The 17633-nt window shown below is 37.4% G+C and overlaps 1 protein-coding gene across 1 annotated transcript in view; it reads left to right on the top strand.

The window, feature by feature from the left end:
- The window catches only part of SPON1 (spondin 1), a 181503-nt gene that overhangs the window by 37421 nt on the left and 126449 nt on the right, over nt 1-17633 (top strand). The window contains exon 4 of the mRNA XM_054283667.1: nt 17410-17483. Coding sequence (XP_054139642.1) covers nt 17410-17483 — 74 coding nt within the window. The remainder of the gene's footprint in view (nt 1-17409; nt 17484-17633) is intronic.

The following is a 17633-nucleotide window of genomic DNA, read 5'->3' as shown; positions in this document are numbered from 1 at the left end:
ATTTTTTTGTAGTGGTACAACTAATATAGGGTCTTCCAGAAAGAATTTTCTGAACTAGTAATGAGGTTTGGGAACAGCTGATTTTTTTCTGCAGTTTGTGGAGTCTGGTAGCTTTGGTAGAAAGACTTGATCAGATTGGTGTGGTACCTTCCCAGCACAAAATGACACAGAAAAATGGGAACCTGTGCCTGTAGGGTTCAGTAAGGGATCCTAAATCATTTGACGTGTCCACGACTGTGTGTAATGCTAAATTACTGCAAAATTCAAAGCTTAGGGGTAAAAAATATATTTAAATTTGACTTATTGTCACTACTTTGCTTTCTAAACATCTTTCTATCTGTGAAGACGTAGAATTGTGAGGAGAAAAAAGAAGAAAATGCATTAACATATGACGTTGTGCAGTAATTGTTTACTTGAGAATAATTCATGCATTTTCTTCATTCCCAACAAGAGATGACAGTGAAATACCCTAAAGGTTTGAATCCTTCTGGACTCTACTGAAACTGCCAGCACTAAATGTGCTTTTTGGATGCATAGATAGCTGAGGCTCCATTTATCCACACATTTAGGCCTGTGCTTGAGTCTTACTGGGAGACCCTCAAGTTTTAAGCCCTCTTTCCTCTTTTTCCATTTGCACCTTCCAAGCTGTCATGGTGTGCACGTGCTGCCATGTTCACAGTGCAAACCTCTTTCTCTCCCTGTTTTCTTTCCCTTGTTTCTTGTGATTTATTGCACACCAACACGTCAAGATGGGAGGGCCAGGTTGTTCCTTCTTCTTCTGATAAAAGTTTCTGGTTGAAAATTCACTTAACTAGGTTTCTGAGCTCTTCAAAATGCATTTGGTTTTTAGGATCTTTTTAGGATCTCTTGAAAACCCACTGTTACAACTTTCTTGAGAAAAATGTATGGGTTTTTTTGCAACGTGCAATTATACAGATAAAAATTACACAAACAATAGAGCAGTGGCAGAGCCTGGTTGTGTTTGTATCATCACAGGGAAGTAGAGAAATTTTTGGGGTTTTGAACCCTGTCTTGGTCAATCTGTTTAAATATATTGTTGAAGTGAATGAAAACTGTTTTAAGAAACACCTTTTTTTACCTTCATATAAACTTTCATGCTCGGTTCAGCATATTCTACTTTTCAGAAAAAGTAGAACAGTACACATGCATTTTTTTTTAATCTGACAGCTGATATTCAGAGGCTGTGCTTAATTCTGTAAAAAAAACCAAAACAACTCCAAGCAATAGAAATTTATCTTGTTAAACAAGGAAAGTCTAAAGTATGGATTTCAAATAGTGATTCGTCCCATTGACCAATAAAAGGATAATAAAAGTTTATTGAAAGCTTCTTAGCAGTGATGGAAAAATCATGTCTTTTAGGTTACTTTGAGCCCTAGATTCATCTGGTTTGTTGGATTCCTCAAGACAGTGTCTCAGCTGAGTGTGGGTAAAGGTCTGACCCTTTGGTGGGAAATACAGAATAGGGCGTTTCCTGCAAGTCCTTTAGAATTCTGTGCTAGGAGTGAGGAAAATTTGGTCAAGTTTTCTTAGCTTGTCACATATTAAAATTTCACGGTAGGGAGGATCTTGTTAATAGCCAAACTGAGTAAATCTGTCAGCTGGTGTAGATCTCAGGGAGAGTCAAGTCCTGTGAGATGGTAATTATCTTCTCCTCCTTTAGCATTTGCTGCTGAGGCTGAGATTAATAGTTAAATGCAGTAAATGATGGCCACATTCAGATAAGTTATATTCAATTTACCATTCAGAGAAGAAACCACAGTTTGCAACTGGCTCTTGAACTAATTCGGTTCTCAGACAACTCATGTGACTTGTATGGCAAATACAGCAAAATTCCTGCAGACAAGGTATTTATTTCTGCCATGCATATTGTGCCTAAACAACCAACAAATTAAAATCTGCTATCTGTAAATGCTGTTTATTACCATCAGCACTTGCAGAAATGCACTGGGTTCGTGGTGGTGTCTCTGCTGTTTGTTTCTGGCAACGTGTTCTGAGCCATCTTGAGGGGAATGTTTTATAGTTCTTGAGGAAAAGTGTGGCGCTTCTTGTTTTCCTGAATATGTAATTATCATCATGATTTTAATTACACTGCCTCTTGTTTGCATGTAATGAGAGAGCAGAGGAATTTTAAAGAATTGCAGGCTTCTAAATAAAAAGTATAGCATATTCAGTGTATATCAAGCAAAATCTTTTAGATAGTTGTGTTGCTGGAGCAAAGCTGTCAAATCCACAAGGACAAATTCAATTCCAGTCCCTGGGTCTGGGCCTTGGATACAACACTCAGTTTCCAGCCTCCTTGTGGGTTCTGACCATCCTCTTCCTCTCAAGCTTCAAAGCTCTGAGGGTGAAGGAACTCCAGTTTTTGAACATTGACCTTTTGATTTCTTGTAGCTTCAAGCATTCTGTTCATTCAGGTCACTTGGCCTGTCACTCTGAGTAAACACTGTGCTGAAATGTGCTGTAGGAGAGACTAAAAAAAGAACGAAGTGTCATAAAAACCTCAGGAGATCATAACTGCACCTACATCCTGAAACTGTCTTGGTGGGCAGCCAAATCTCTTCTCTGCACTCAAAACTCAGGGTGAGATCCCTGGGCCAGAAACAGAGCATGAGGCACCAGGATAACAAGGCCCAAAATTCACAAGAACAGCTTTGTGGTGTGTAAATTAATATGTGATCAAACCCTCAACCCTGTGTTAAGAGGAGTGCTTATGAGGAAGGCCAAACTGAGGTTCTCAGAATAATTCTGAAATAGAATTTTAATCCTTCTGACTAAAAGTGTTGTTACTATGATTCCCACAAAACCAATATTGCATAAATTTGCCTCCAACAGAAAGAAGTTCGAGTTGCCAGACTGCTTTACATGGGTGGAAGCTGCAGTGCTTCTGAAACTGCTGCCAGTCATGTAAAAACATCTGATAGATGATCACAGAGCTGAATTTTAAAAACAATACAGAACAAAGAATTATGTGCAGTTACAGCTGAAAAATTTGTTTGCAACTTTTCATGCTTGTCCTAAATCTCTCATCAGTATCAATGAGCTGGCACAGAGAAGAGAAGTTGGCCATGGTTTGAATTTATTCACTTTACTTGACTAAGGTGATGAAATTCTCTTGGAATCCAAAATGCAAGGAACCCTCAGAGCTTTGGGCTTGTAAGCCAAAGCTTAGAATTAAACACAGGATTTGATCTGAAACCTTGAAAAAGGCTTCCACACTTAGGTGCTAGAGGCAAGAATGTGAATTTATAGCTTAAAGCAGAGATAAGCTTTACTTTTCCTTTACTTCAGCTAAGTAAATGAAAATTTAGAGTTTCAGAGTTTAAGATATAGAAATTAAAGTAGCTGCAAAGGTAAACAAGGAGTTTAGAATGCAGCACTGTAGGTTTGTGTGTCATAAAATGATTGCTAAGAAAGCTCACACTGTAGTATGGGTCCATAAGATGAAATATTGAAGGATTGGGTCAAAACCATAAATACCCTTGTTGGCAGTGTTTTATTGGTCAATAACTCCTTAAAAGGTCTTGTAACTGAGGGTCTTGCAGCCTTCTGAGCCATGCAGTGAAGGTGTGAGCTGAACTCACCCTTCCTGCCTATGCAGAAGAAAAGAAAATAAACTTCATCATCAAAAACAACTCAGAGGTCCCATCTCTTAACTCATTCAAAATTCCTTCAAAAATCCCCATAGTTCTCTACGTAGATTCTTTGCTCCTTTCTGATGTTTCTGATGTTTTAATTACTAAAACATTTAAACATTTCCTTTTTTTTTTTTTTTTTTTTTTTTTTTTTTTTTTTTTTTTTTTTTTGGTAGGGCCTACTTACCCCAACACACAGGATTTTCCTTGATTACTTTTTTGAAGCAGATGAGCACAAGTGGCATGCAGCTGACAAACCATGAGAAATTCACTTTAAAATTGTGCCTCTAAATTTTCCAAACATAAAAACTAGCAACACTGAAACCTAGAAACCAAAACTAGAAACCCTGCTTGCTTGAATCAGGTATTAAATTTGTTATTCTGTCTTTTCCATTCAGGCTCTCAGATTGTGCAGACACTTCATGTCAACAGTTTTACCTGTTTATTAGTGTGCTAACAGTGAGCACAGCTGTAAAGCATTTACTGACAGCTTGCCATTTTGAATAAATAACAACAGCCAAGGAAAAAGAGAGACCAGCCTGCCCTCCTTGCCTAGAAAGGGGCTCTGTTTATGGAACAACAGAAGATAAAAGTTTTCATGTTATAAATAACTTTATCCTTTTTCCTAGTGGAATCAGTGAGTCTTCTGCGTGCAGAGAAATTTTTATAATTTCTGTACTACTATTTTTAAAAAAATCAAAATCTTAATTTTCCAGTTAACTACCACACGGCAGCATCTTCTGAACTTCATTTTTGATGGAGATAGCAGCAGTATATCCTCCTATTTCATAGCTTAAATAGAGTGTTTTATGTAGACATTTTAGGTATTTTTTACACAATTAAGATAGCAAACTAAGATATCTCTGTGCATCCTAACAGCCCAGAGAACAAACCTTTGACAGATAGAAAATATGCCATTTTCAATTGTGAGATCCTTTGGGTGTGCCTTCATTTTTCCCCATTGTTGGCTTTTAGGAGATGTAACAGAAATGTGCCCAACTTTAAATGGCCATGGGAACGAACAGATTTGGGTCCACCACTTCAACACTGGGTTATTATGCATTACTCAACAAATTTTTCAACTTTTTTCTGTTTTTTCAAGAGCAGCTAGTGGCCAGTGACTCTTTACAAACTCCTGCAGGATAGAAAAGCTTGTATTGCTATCCTGGTTCCTTAAAAATGAATTAAATATTGTCTACATCCAGCAATTTTATTTTTTTTTTAAACAAATAGGACAAAAGTTTAAACTTTTAAATGAAACTGACTTAGAAACCTATATTTTATTTCATAGATGAAACATGTACAGAGAGTTTGTGTTAGGAAGAAAGAGAAGAAAACTGCATTTTTAGATGGATTCTAATTCATACCACCTCTACTATTAGGTGTAAAAAAAGCATATTTTATCTCAATATATATGGTAGCAGCCCCCTGGATCTCCATTTAAAACCAAAAGCCATTTCACTTTCATTTTCCTGCAGGTTTAATATTGTTCCTTTTACATCACATGTGAATTTGGAAAGCATTAAAAATGGATTTTCTTACAGTTTTGTGGTCTTTTAGATAACCTATTTTATGGTGCAATAATTAAAGCAATCCTATAAAATCTAGTTAGGTTCATTCATATGGTGTTTTGTTTGTAAAGATGTAGTGTTGCAAAACAGCTTAATGGTTTTGTTATTCAAGGATGGGTTTGTTCCTTGAGGAGAGCAAAACCAGAAAAAGAGTGAGAAAAACAGGGTAAGGAAAGGGTGGTGGTCTTTCTCTAGCAGCAGAGGGAATGTAGTTATGGCTTTATTATGGAAGATAATATTTTAAAACTCTACCTTGAAAATGTCTACAATAATTTAATATTTAAAAAAAAAATCCGTGTTATGGATTTTTGTGGTAAACTGAAGGCATGTGCAGTTACTTTCAATGTTCTGTATAATTTTTGGTTTTTTTCACAAATGTAAAACAAGCTGTTTTGTAGGAAAGAAAAAGGTTGTGCATGGGTGTGCAGTGGATTCAGGCATTGGAAAAGTTCAACATGCCTTATCACAAGACAGTGATATCACTTACATCTTTGATCATCATTGAGTTTTCTCCAGACTTTGTGGGGAAATACTTCAAGAAAAAAAAGAATTAATAAGGTTAACAGTGGACACAAACACAGAACCAGTCAGAATTCACCTGTACCCTAATTTGGCATTTTACAGAACCACACAGGACATTTAAAATTCCCATTTTTATTTTTTTAACCACTATCTACTCAGAGTTCTTTGCTCCTTCCAGGTTCTCAACACTGTTCTAAGGGCACTGGTGTGTTCAAATTGTGCATTTCAAAAACTCATGTGAAGAGGAAAATGAGGTGCAGTGCTTTCTAATGTTCCTAACTTCTGACCCCTAACCTAAAGATAAAAGAGGAACCTATAAAAAGTGATGACAGAATGGACTTTAATGAACTGCCCAAGCCTTTTCTGTCTGACTTTCCTGGGTGATTGTAGCGTGTACTATGATCAGGCTTCCCCTGCACCTGTGTATTTACAAATCCAAATAGATGTAGGAAAATCAAAGAAAATGTTTCTTCAATACTTTTCCTTATTGACAGAATTTGCCTCAGAGCAAGGTAAATCCTCAAGTAATTATTAATTCTATTTAAATATCCTAGAGGGAAGTGCAAAAAAGTATTTAAGACATGTCAGGAGGGATGTTCTGAAATCTGATTTTCTCTGACTTTTTGCTACCTGCTAACGTGGGGAAATAAAACAGTAAGCTCTAATTTCTTTCTGGCTGAGTCTCTAGGAGATTCTGCATTTTCATAAATTTGAAATAGTGGGATGGAAGAAAAAAAAATCAGCTCTGTAATTTGCTTGTTGCTTGCTGTTTGTAATGAAAATCATTGTTAATTTAGGAGCCCGACAGCTGTAGGACATTTGCCATTCGGCAGCAGCTGTCAGTAGCACTCTGGTTTATTTTGCAAACAGATGTTTAATTTGACTTCAAGGCCATTGTCATTTTCTGAGGGGAAACAAAGAGAGAAAAGGAATAGAAATAATAGTGATAGTCATAATTTGATTTCCTTTCAAAACATACAGACTGTCACTATTGATGGCATCAGAAGCATTGTCATTTTTTATTACTGAATGCTCGAAATCAGCTTCTTTATAACTGCCTGAAGTTATGCATGATAATTCGTGTTAAGGAATTGATTTGTCTTGTGTCAGGAACTGAAGGCTTTATTTTAATGTTATGTGATACATTTTAAAATATGCATTTTATTCATGAATCAAAATGTCATGCTGTTTCTGCAGGTCAAAGATAAAGAGATTTTGGTCTCTTTAGTGAAACCAGCACTCCAGTGGCCTCATATATGTTTTGCTTACTGTAGTATGGTGGTGTTCTCATTCCACATCAGTGAATGTGAAGGGCAAATTGAGTACAGCAATGATGAAAGGAGGTAATTAAAAAGATAAGTAGTGTAATTTTAAGTTTTGGTGACAAACGATTTTATCCAGTCTGTGCCTAGTGATTGAGGCTTTAACTAAACCTGCTGTTATAACATTTTGGCAGGATCTTCCCTTATTCAAAATGTCTATTGACCCAGATAGAGGGACGCAGATGAGCAGTGAAGGTTCTCAATCCTACAGCACACTGGTGGTTTCTAGACATTACAAAGTCTAAGTTAGTCACACATGTGGCAGAAATGGTCACTTGCTTCCTCACAACACAACCAGTATTTCAAGATTGTGTTTTGTGAGGGTGTGTGGGCAATCCTGCAGCTAAATGTAAGCTGCACTGCAGGTATGGGATGAAATTTCCATCAGGGAAAAACTTTTCTAGCAGGCTGATGTAAGGATTTGGTGAGGTGTCTGAGTGCCTGCAGGAATCCAGAACACATTTTGCACATTTACAACTTCTAGCACAGCTCTATTACACTGTGAAAGGCAAATGCATGAATTTGTGCTGGATTCTGGCCATCCTTCCTTGGGGTGAACAGTCTTTCAGGTCTCATGTGGGTTTACATTTGTCAGCTGGAGAATCCCTTAGAGCTCAGTAAGGGTCTCAGAACCTGAACACTCTATTTATCTTGATTCTTTGCTTCACGTAAAGCACCACAAAATCAATTCTGATTTGTTCCCTTAAAGGAGCAGCTATTTGTATTGTTGCAGCTCTTTAGAAATTCTGAAAGGCAGAAAAACCACCCAGAAATGGAATTTTTCTTTGCATGAACCCGCTGTGGAATTGATTGTTTTTGTCTTTCTCGTTACCTGCGTTGACAATTTCAGGGCTGTTGCGAAAGGATTGAAACACTAAATTCAACCAATAATTGGGTGGGCCATTCCTTTCTTTTCCTTTCAGTAATTAGGTGCCCACTTTTTCCATCTTTTCTACATCATTAGACATGCATTAAGTATTTTTGCTCTCTGAACAGCAGCAGCCTGGACGCTTTTTCCTTGCTTTCCCCAAGAAATGGATTTGTTGCTCCATCAGTTCACTGCTCCAGCAGAATCTAGTTTGAAGCCTTGCAATGCACCAGAAAGCACATTTGATTTTTTTTTTTTTTAATGGTTTCTGGGTTTCATTTGCTGCAGAAAGGTCTGGGTTACAGGCCTGTGCCTAGGGAGGGACTGAGCTCTGCTCGTTAGAGGAATAATGAGCTTGATGCTCCCTCACTGCTGTGTGTGGAGCCCCAGGATAACCCTAATATGAACCAGCTCATTTCAGTTTTACAGATTACTTGTCAGACTCTTGCTTGCCATAGATTTCTCTGAAAATGGAATATATACCAGTTTTATATACAGAGAAATAAATCTGTGCTCTCTTACGATGCAACTGCCTGGCAATGGTGGCTGAAGTAGATGCCTGATGATACAAGAAGCTCATATAAAAAATATGTTCCACATGCAGAGGTGTTGAGGCACCACCATGACTGCTCATAAAGATGTTGTCTTGCTCATCAGGTTTAATTTAGACAGCAAAATATTAACGAAAGGCATTTGTCTAATTTCTCTGAATTAATTGTGGCCAAAAAGTTGTCTTCAATATGGCAAAGAAACACAAATAGTTACCATTCTTCCCACTTTTATAATAGTAATCTGTATTTCTGCCACACAATTTTACTCACAAAATGCTAAATATGTCCAGGCAAGTAAGTAAAATGAAGCTAAACTGAAGAGGAGGCAAATTTGACGGGTACTTGGATATGTGTTGTCTGCATTGTCTTTTTCAGCAAGTGCCTTGGCTCAGTGAGAATAAAGTTTTCTGGTTTTTCAGTGGCCAGTCACGCCTCATAAGAAATTCAGGCTGCAATTCCCTTCTGATTAAGTGAAAGTGAGGTTGGTAATTGATTTCAGGAGAAGGTCACTCAGGTGTCACCAGAGTGTCCCCTAACAGAAGCACAAACATAGTGGGACACATCTGGGTTTTCTAAACATCCTCCACATCAGTATATCTGTAAATTTTCTAGTTCTAGTTTTCAAAGCATGCAGGTTTTTTTCTGTCTCATTTTCAGTTTGAATGTTTGGTGGCAACAAATAACTCCCCACTATAATAAACAAAACCACCTTATATTTTTGTCTAGAAGATCAGGGAATTTGTTTTCCTCATTGCTTCAGTTTCAAAGCCTAGACCAACATTTGGAAATGTTTTGATGGCACTGCTTGGTTGTCAGTCTCAAACCCATGATGGGTTCACCTGTTTCCCATACAGGTGCCTGAAGGAGCATCCTGGCTTTTCTCCACAAATTCTGAACAATGAAGTCTCTATTTCCTCCTCTATCTCTAATCACACTTGGTGTATCTCAATTATCCACATTAAAACATCTCCCTCTTGGACTTTCTAATGAAGTTAAGAATCTCATTAACTGCACTTTTGTTCCATGAAATGTGGTAGGGATGAATTCCAGTACCTTGTCTATGCCTGCTTCTCAATATAAAGGGTGATTTATCATCCTAATCCCCGTCATTACTGCTTGCTACTGTTCACAATGCTCCTTTAATAGTCTTATTCATGTGCTCTCCCTGTCCCTGTGATTGAGGGAGATACAGAGCCTGGATCTTTTGCTTAATCCCTGCTCCTCTAAGCACAGTTGTAATCACTTCCTCTGTGAAATGCTGACCTTTTATCCGGATCAGCTTCAGGAACCCCACTGAGGCAAAAAGCTTCTTGAGCCTGTAGGGTTTATTTCCTCCCCCTGCTGCTGCATGTTGTTGTGCAGAAAATGCATAAAATCACCGTGAAAAGGAACCACAATCTTCCAAGGAGTTTCATTACCCCAGAGTGATTTGGGGGGTGGATGTTTATAATTTCATTATAGTCACACCCTCAGTCTGGCAATGCGCTGCTGCAGAAAGGAGATATGCCTGGGCTTGGTTCTCACCTTCCCTTTGCATGTCTTGGACAATTTTTGATCCATTTCCTAATCTGTTTCTGTACCCTTCAACACTGCTGTTTCCTGAGAGTATTCTTCTGATTTTCATGTGTTTAGCAATTCCTCTTTCTCCATCATTTCTTTGCTCTGCTGTAGCCAAAGTGCAGCCAGTGCCACTGGTGTTGGCAGCTGATGAGACATGAGAAGGTTGTATGATTTTGGCATTTTTAGGGCTGAAGTAGGAACAGCAAAAACCCTGACGTGCAAGTTCCCTGCCATTGCATTCTCCAAAAACCTGGGTGTCAAAGTTTGGCAGCAGTGTTTGCTGCAAACGCCTGCTGCAGGGAATTTTGGCAAGGAGAACATTTGTGTGAGCTGGAGGCAGTGCTCCCACACTGCTCTTGGCCAGGGGCAGGTGTTAAACAATGGAGAAGCTTGCTGAAAACAACCCTCATAGTATGGAAGACTTTAATGGATTCATTTGGTCAGTCTTTCATAATTATGCATTTCATAAGCAGGGTGGTCTTTCAGCTGTTTCTTGAACACAATTTGAATTTGCCTTCTTCCCAATATATGATATATATTTGAATTGGCCTGCTTCCCAATATATGATATATATTTGAATTTGCCTTCTTCCCAACGTAGCGCCCCTTCAGAAAGAGGGAAATGGAGGAGTTACCAGTAACAACTCTGTCATTGGTCCTTTATTTTCTTGCATTTCCCTGCACCCCTGCCTTTCAGCATGAACACCCAGCACCTGCTGGCATTATGTGGCTGAATGCTCAGTGGGCTGAGCAGCCCCAGCTGTCAGGGAGAGCTCTCAGAACAGCCCAGGTAGAGGAGACTCAGCTGTTTCAGGTATTAATTCTTGACAGGTGAGATCTGTGGCTGGGCTGCACTAAAGAGCTGACAAGTCTCTTCTGACGGCTCCAGCTCCACTCAGCCTCCAGTGCTAAGGACACTGCATCAAAAACTTCCTCAGGGAAATACATTCATAACAGGAAGGTCTCTTTTAAGGAGGAATAATAAGCATTTTGATATTAAATGAAGTTATCTTTGTTTCAGTGGGTGTTAATTTGTTCCATTAATTGTGGAGCTCACCTTCAGGCTCCTGTCAATTCAAATGAAGTGAAGTCTTTTTTTCAGATTTGAAAACATCAAATACTTTATTCCAATCTAGATTCCTGCTACTGACTATCCACTAATCAGTATTTGATGAATGGGCGGGCTTTGTTAGGATATTGCTTTTGACAAATAAATTTTTTTCTGTGCAAGCAAATAATTTACTCATTTAAACATAATTTCAATATATGGCTAGCTGGCAGCTTTTAAAAAAATAGCAGGAGAATTACAGCTCTTATTTTTTGTTTTATCTTCAAATTCTTTTACTTCATGCTTTATAAATATTAAAAAATTAGCATAATTTTTCCTAAAGTTTTGGAACTTTTTTTCTGGCTTCATTAACTCATGGTCATGCTTAAATTTTGCTTTTGGGGTTTTTTAAAACATATATAAAAAAGTGGTGTTTCTTTTTTTACTGCCCCAACCTGGAGCAGGAGAAAGTGATTCAAGTGGGGAGGAGAGTGTGAGTGGATTATAAAGATTAAAAGCAATGCTGTGAAAGGGAAAAGATGCTTTTGTTTGGTCTCAGCTGGCCTTGTGGCCTGTGCAATCATGGCAAAACAATAATAATAATAATAATAATAATAATCTATATATCATTATATATATTATTATATTATATATTTATATACAATATGTTATATAAAATATAATATATATTATATAATTTATATAATATATAATATAAAATAAAAGTATTATTATTGTTGTTGTTGTTGTTATTGTTGTTATTATTGTTATTGTTATTATTAGTTGGATTTCTTCCCCACCCTGCTATATCAGGTAAAACAGGCTGGCAAAAGGGGGCATGGTCTGAACACCCAAAGAAATGAAGTTTTTAAGTTCCCTGTGCCAGTGGGTGAGTGTTATAAAGGTTGCAGAGACCTTAGGCAGAAATAAATTGCAGCTCAAGAAGTGTTTTTTATTTTGCTTTATTTTTCATTTTGTTTTTAGGATTTCTTAGTTAGCACACAGGTGCTTTGCATTGGTTAGCTGAGTTTTCAGATAATAGGACTTTGGGCTTACTAGCTTGGAAAAAACCCTATAGTCCCACCTTTGGTAGATTGTTTCCATCTACTCTACAAAAGCACTACTTAGAATAACGAGATAAATCCTTTCTCCAAACACTCAGTCCTATCCAATCTGCTCTAATTACATCCTATAATGCTTAGCTCTGAAATTCATAGAGATTGCTGCAGAAAGTGGGGACTGTCAAAATCCCTGGTGAAGATACAGCCCATGAACAGCAATGGGCTTTAAGTGATGTTGCTTTTTTGGTTTAGTTTCTTTTTTCTTTTTTTTTTTTTTTTTTTTTTTTGCAAGTTACAGGTGTAGCATTCCTGTCAGAAATTACCATGTCAGTACAACTTCTTATCCCAAAGATTTCCATTTAATATTTATGTCCTGTGGCCATTCAAGCAAAGAACAGAGAGAATTTTCTGAGGGAAAATATAAGACAGCAGCTTGTACAGCTGTGGTTTCGCCTAGAGCTTTTTGCTGTGTTATATTCACATATTGAATATGATGGCCAAATTACTCCTGTGTGGGTGTGTGGTGGCAGCTCTGAGTGGGACATGAAGGCACCAAAAGGATTTGGGAGCAAGAGGAAATGTGCAAGAAAAGCTTTAGAGACCTTTGCTTTTGCTGTGATGCTTCTCTGAGTTGTATTTTCTGACAGTACATGTGAAATGTTGAGAAAGTAAAGCTGGAGAAGGATACTCTGGTGTGTATTTATGTGCTGGAGTTTTCAGAAGTGGTCATGTTTGATTGTTTTGCATGGGGCTAATCTAGTGGAGAAAAGCAGGGATGTAAATGTGGAATTATGGCACCACTGGTGAACTTCATGTTAATTTTACTGTGTTTTATCCAACATCAAACATCAAGTCTGGGTTGTTTAAATAACCTGTGTTAACAACACACTTAAAAACAAATTAATGAGCAAACCCCACAAAATGACAACAGAAATTGCATCTTTCGTTTAACTTCTAAGTTATGCATTAAATAAGAAACATTTTGCTGCAAATTTTTAGAATGTTGACCCTTGTAAGTGATGGCAGCTGGCAGATTCTGGTGTAGATGGAGCCTGTCTTGGCTAAGCCGGCACACTTTCCTAAGTGAAAATTGTTTTGAAGAATGTGGTTGTCAAATATACTGTCAGTGTAAGAGTTGCTGTACGTCTGTTGGCTAAAGGGTTGTACAGGCTTTCCGAGGAATTTGAATTCCTTTTTAATAAAAATCTCCTAAATATTAGAAAAAGAAGTAAATATTGTTGGCAAACTGGGAGTCTGTGCTTTCCCTGACCTTGCAAGTGCTTGTCAGAAACACAGGGCTGGCTTTATTTTTAAGACATAGAAGGAAATAAAATCAGAACATCCTAAATAATGCATTAGAATGACACAACCCAATAGCATCAACAAAATTAAAGCAGATGTAAATTCATGGTTTTCACACCACTTTATAGTGTTCAAGTAAATGGTATATTTAGAAATTCTTTGTCTCCAAAAATAACCAACAAACCCAAAAAGGAAAACAAACTTAACATCCTGTTAATTGTTCTGGGTGGAAAACAACTTATCATACTGTAATTAAATCAGTGAGGCATGGAATAATTAATGAAAATAATTTTGATAGCTAGAAGAGTAGGACAAGGTTAACTCATAGGCAATATAGAGCAGGAAAAATGCCTTATCTACAGCTCAGTAAATTATTATTATTTCTCAACATCCAAGTAAAACTTGGAGTTTCCTCACCAGCTCTGACAAAACCTTTTTATTCAAATGTAACTCTAATATTGTACTTAATGGTTTTGATGTAAGCTTAGAAAATGTCATAGGAACAATTCTTACAAATCCTCTTCCTTACTTCTTTTGTCACATCACTACACCCACAGAGGTAATTTAAAATAAGAGTATTTCTTTTCATGCTAGGGTTTGAAAAAGGGAGTGAGGAAAACAATCCAAAGCTGTTTCTATGGAGGAAAGGAAGAGAGTAAGAAAGGGGAAGAGAAAGAGAAAGAAAGAGAGAGAGAGAAGGAGAAAGAAAGAGAGAAAGAGAGAAGGAGAAAGAAAGAGAGAAAGAGAGAAGGAGAAAGAAAGAGAGAAGGAGAAAGAAAGAGAATGAAAGAGAGAAAGAGAGAAAGAGAAAGAGGAAAAGAAAGAGAGAAAGAGAAAGAGAGAAAGAAAAAGAAAGAGAGAGAAAGAAAGAGAAAAGAAAGACCCCAAACTCTGTTCTGGGGTCTGACTCTGTTTGTGGTATGAACTGGGGCATTCCCAAGGCTGGCGTGAAGTTTTATGGTTTAGGACATTTCCTGTTTCTTAATATCCCAAATGCAATTTCTGTGCCTTTGGCAGAGCTTTTCCCAGCAGGATGGCGCAATTGTTGTGGAGCTGGGCTGCAGAGGGAATTTCTTATCCCATGGAAATCTTTTGAGGCAGATTTCTCCCACTGCCCTCTCATGTTGTCTGACCAAACCGAGCCAGGACAGGGACATCCCAAAGTGGCATTGCCAAAGCAAACATTGCAGAAGCAACCAGATATCCTTTCCTTTTCATGTGAGGACTGAAACACAGAAATAATGACACTTTTTGGACAGTTGATTTGGTTGGCTTTCTTCAGTAAAGCAGGTGTTGCCAGGTGTAGAAGTGCCTGTACCTGACAGTTTTGCTCCTTAGTTTAGAGATGGAAAAGTACAAATCCAAAAGCTTTGCCTTGAAGAAAATGGGAAATAAACAAGGTTTTTTGAGACAAATTTATTTCCTTTTGCCTTTATCCATCATTTTCTGATAGTCAGAGAGAAAAAAGCCAACAAGAAATTGAAGATCCACCTATATATATTAATATGAGAGGGAAAGCAATTGAATTGCTCCTTTCCCATGAAGTTCAGACAGCACTGGACATTTGAAGTGATGGGAAGGATTTATGTAAATTAAACAGATTAATACCTTGTGTAAATTCTTAAAAGCTACTTTGCCTCTCTCTAGAAGTTCACCATTCCATTTTTAGCCGTTTTTTGCAAGCCTTGAAGCCAAAGGTAAGAATCCTTAGTCCAAAGATCAGAACTTTTATGGAATAAAAATAAAATTTAACATAAAAATTATGTTAAAAAAAGGGGGAAAAAAGTAGCTATAAAAGCTAGCAAATACATTGAACAGATGTTTTGGTCTATGTTCAGTCTAGAAGCTGATTATTAAAACAGTTAATATTTTAAAATTATTTATGATTATTTGTAGAGTTCTGTGCCTGCTTTTGATAGTTATGTAGCCATATAATGTGCCCATCCTGGTGCATTTGGAATCAGTCCAAAACCTCCCATTTAAATTATTGGCTCACCATACAGTTTCAAATACAGCTGAAGAGACAATGGTTTAAAAAGCTGTGAAGCTTTTGTTATTAGTAAAGGAACTGTTCCCTTGACATTTTACAGTGACAAGCTAACTGCAACAAAAAAAATAATAAAAGTACACTTCAGGCTTCAAACAATCTTTCGCTATTTTCTTTTCTTTATTTTTTCTAAAATGACTGCTTCTCAAATACCCACAATACCTTTTTTACCTGCAGAATTGAGATCTTTATCAAACAGCTGAATTTGTATTTGTGTGGATTAAGATAATGGAATGATTTAGATTGGAAGGGACTTCTGGAAGTCATGTAGTCCATTCTCCTGCTTGAAGTAGGTGCTGAACATCAGTTTGCTTGTTCCATCAGCAGGTTGCCAAGGCATGGATCTCATCAAGTTTTGAATATTTCCAGAGATGAATGTTGCACAAACTCTGTGTAGCCCATTCCATGGTTAAATCTCTGTGATTAGCCTGATGGTGTGAGAGGTTTTCCTTGTATCTGCACAGCATTTCTTGTGCCCCCACTTTCTGTCTCCTTGCAATGTAACATCCAAAAACTCTTTAAATTTGGCTTTGGCTTTCAGTTTGAAGGCTGGGAACGTTAAGGAGCATGCCACTGTCACAGGATGCCCATTGGGCTCTTATTCTTCCTAGTAGTAACTCTGGTAGTGGTGTTTCAATTTTTTCCCCCATTTATTTCTTCTTAGAAACCCTGAAAAAGGTTCTTTCAGAAAGGATTGAGCGTTTTTTTGCACCCTTTCCAGGTTGATGCAGCTTTAAGAGGTTTGCAAAACCCAGTTTTTCTCCCGGGTGCTTTGTAAGGTGAAAATAAACATTCCTTCCTCTCCTAGACTGGCCTTGCATCTTGGCAAAGAAAGCACCAAAAAAACCTGCCTCTTATTTTTGATAATTTTATGGGTGGGATGTTGTCAAAGGAGGGTTACATGACTGCAGCAACACATCTGAGCACATACAGCCTCACTTTCCTTCCCAGTTTTCCTCCTGTCATGAATGAGGAGTAGTTCTAGAAAGATTAAGATAATTATTTGACTAATACTGAAGGAAGACAAGAAATTGGCCCTTGCTGTTTAGTGTTTTGTACAAGTGATGGTACAAAATGTTGCTGGAAGAATGTGTACTTGTGCTGGTAAACAAGGAAGAGTGCCAGCTCCCAAAGCATGCTGTCCTCAGGGGGCTCTCTGTCCATAGATTGCCTTTGAATTTAACAAAATCTGGTTTTCTTATGGAAAGAATATAAAGCTTTCATGTGAATATAATTGGTGTAGTTAAAGATGGTCCAAGAAGGTTGTTAAAGTTTATTTGGCATTAAATATATCCAGCCCCCTCAAATGAGAAACTGAGGCACCGAGGCTTAGTAATTTACATTTGGTTTGAACTATAAGCCTCAATAAAATACTCCAGATTTAATTAATTTTAAAGCAGCTTGTCTTTTGGAACCTGTGAATTTCTTCCAAAGACTTTACCTTATGCCAGCTTTTTTCCTAACTTCTGTTTTATGTGATATTTGCACTGAGTTGCTGTCATATATCAGAAGTACTTATCTTTTTAGAATGCCATGTAATTTCCTATGAACAGCTGCTCACTATAGCTGTGCTGTTTTTTTGACTGAAATTGAATACAACTTCAGTATTTTAATATGAGATTTGATTGAAGCATTGAATGCTCAGTTGTCTGTCATGCATTTCAAAAGCACAGGTCCTCACTGCATGCCTATGACCACTTCTTTGGAGGTAAATAAATTTCAGGCTTGTGTAAAATGTGATGAAATTAAAATGCAAGTTGAAATAAAAATATCTTACCTGTAATCCCATGTTGTATTGTCAGTACAGGGAAGTATAATCATGTCTTAGCAGTCATTTATGACTCATTTTCTTTTTTCTTTGAGAAATAAACATGTTTCAAACTTTTTTTTCCCTCCCCTTTGTAGAGCCAGTATTGTGCAGAAGCGCATAATTTATTTTCAAGATGAGGGCTCTCTCACCAAAAAAATCTGTGAACAAGGTAAGGTAAAGTAAAATATCTCTTTGACGTCCTCGTTTTGTTTTTCATTTTTCTCCTAACATTTTGTCTCAAACTAAAGTTTTGAGTTCTTGGACAGGTTGAGATTTGGCCTCTTCCATTCAGTTATGTTCTTCCTTATCACATATACTC

The sequence above is a fragment of the Melozone crissalis genome, unplaced genomic scaffold (genome assembly GCF_028551555.1).
Source record: "Melozone crissalis strain CALT ecotype California unplaced genomic scaffold, PUWL_Pcris_2 ptg000038l_1, whole genome shotgun sequence".
NCBI classification, from domain to species: domain Eukaryota; kingdom Metazoa; phylum Chordata; class Aves; order Passeriformes; family Passerellidae; genus Melozone; species Melozone crissalis.
The sequence above is the reverse complement of the archived record's forward strand: the minus strand, read 5'-3'. Positions and strand labels throughout refer to the sequence as shown.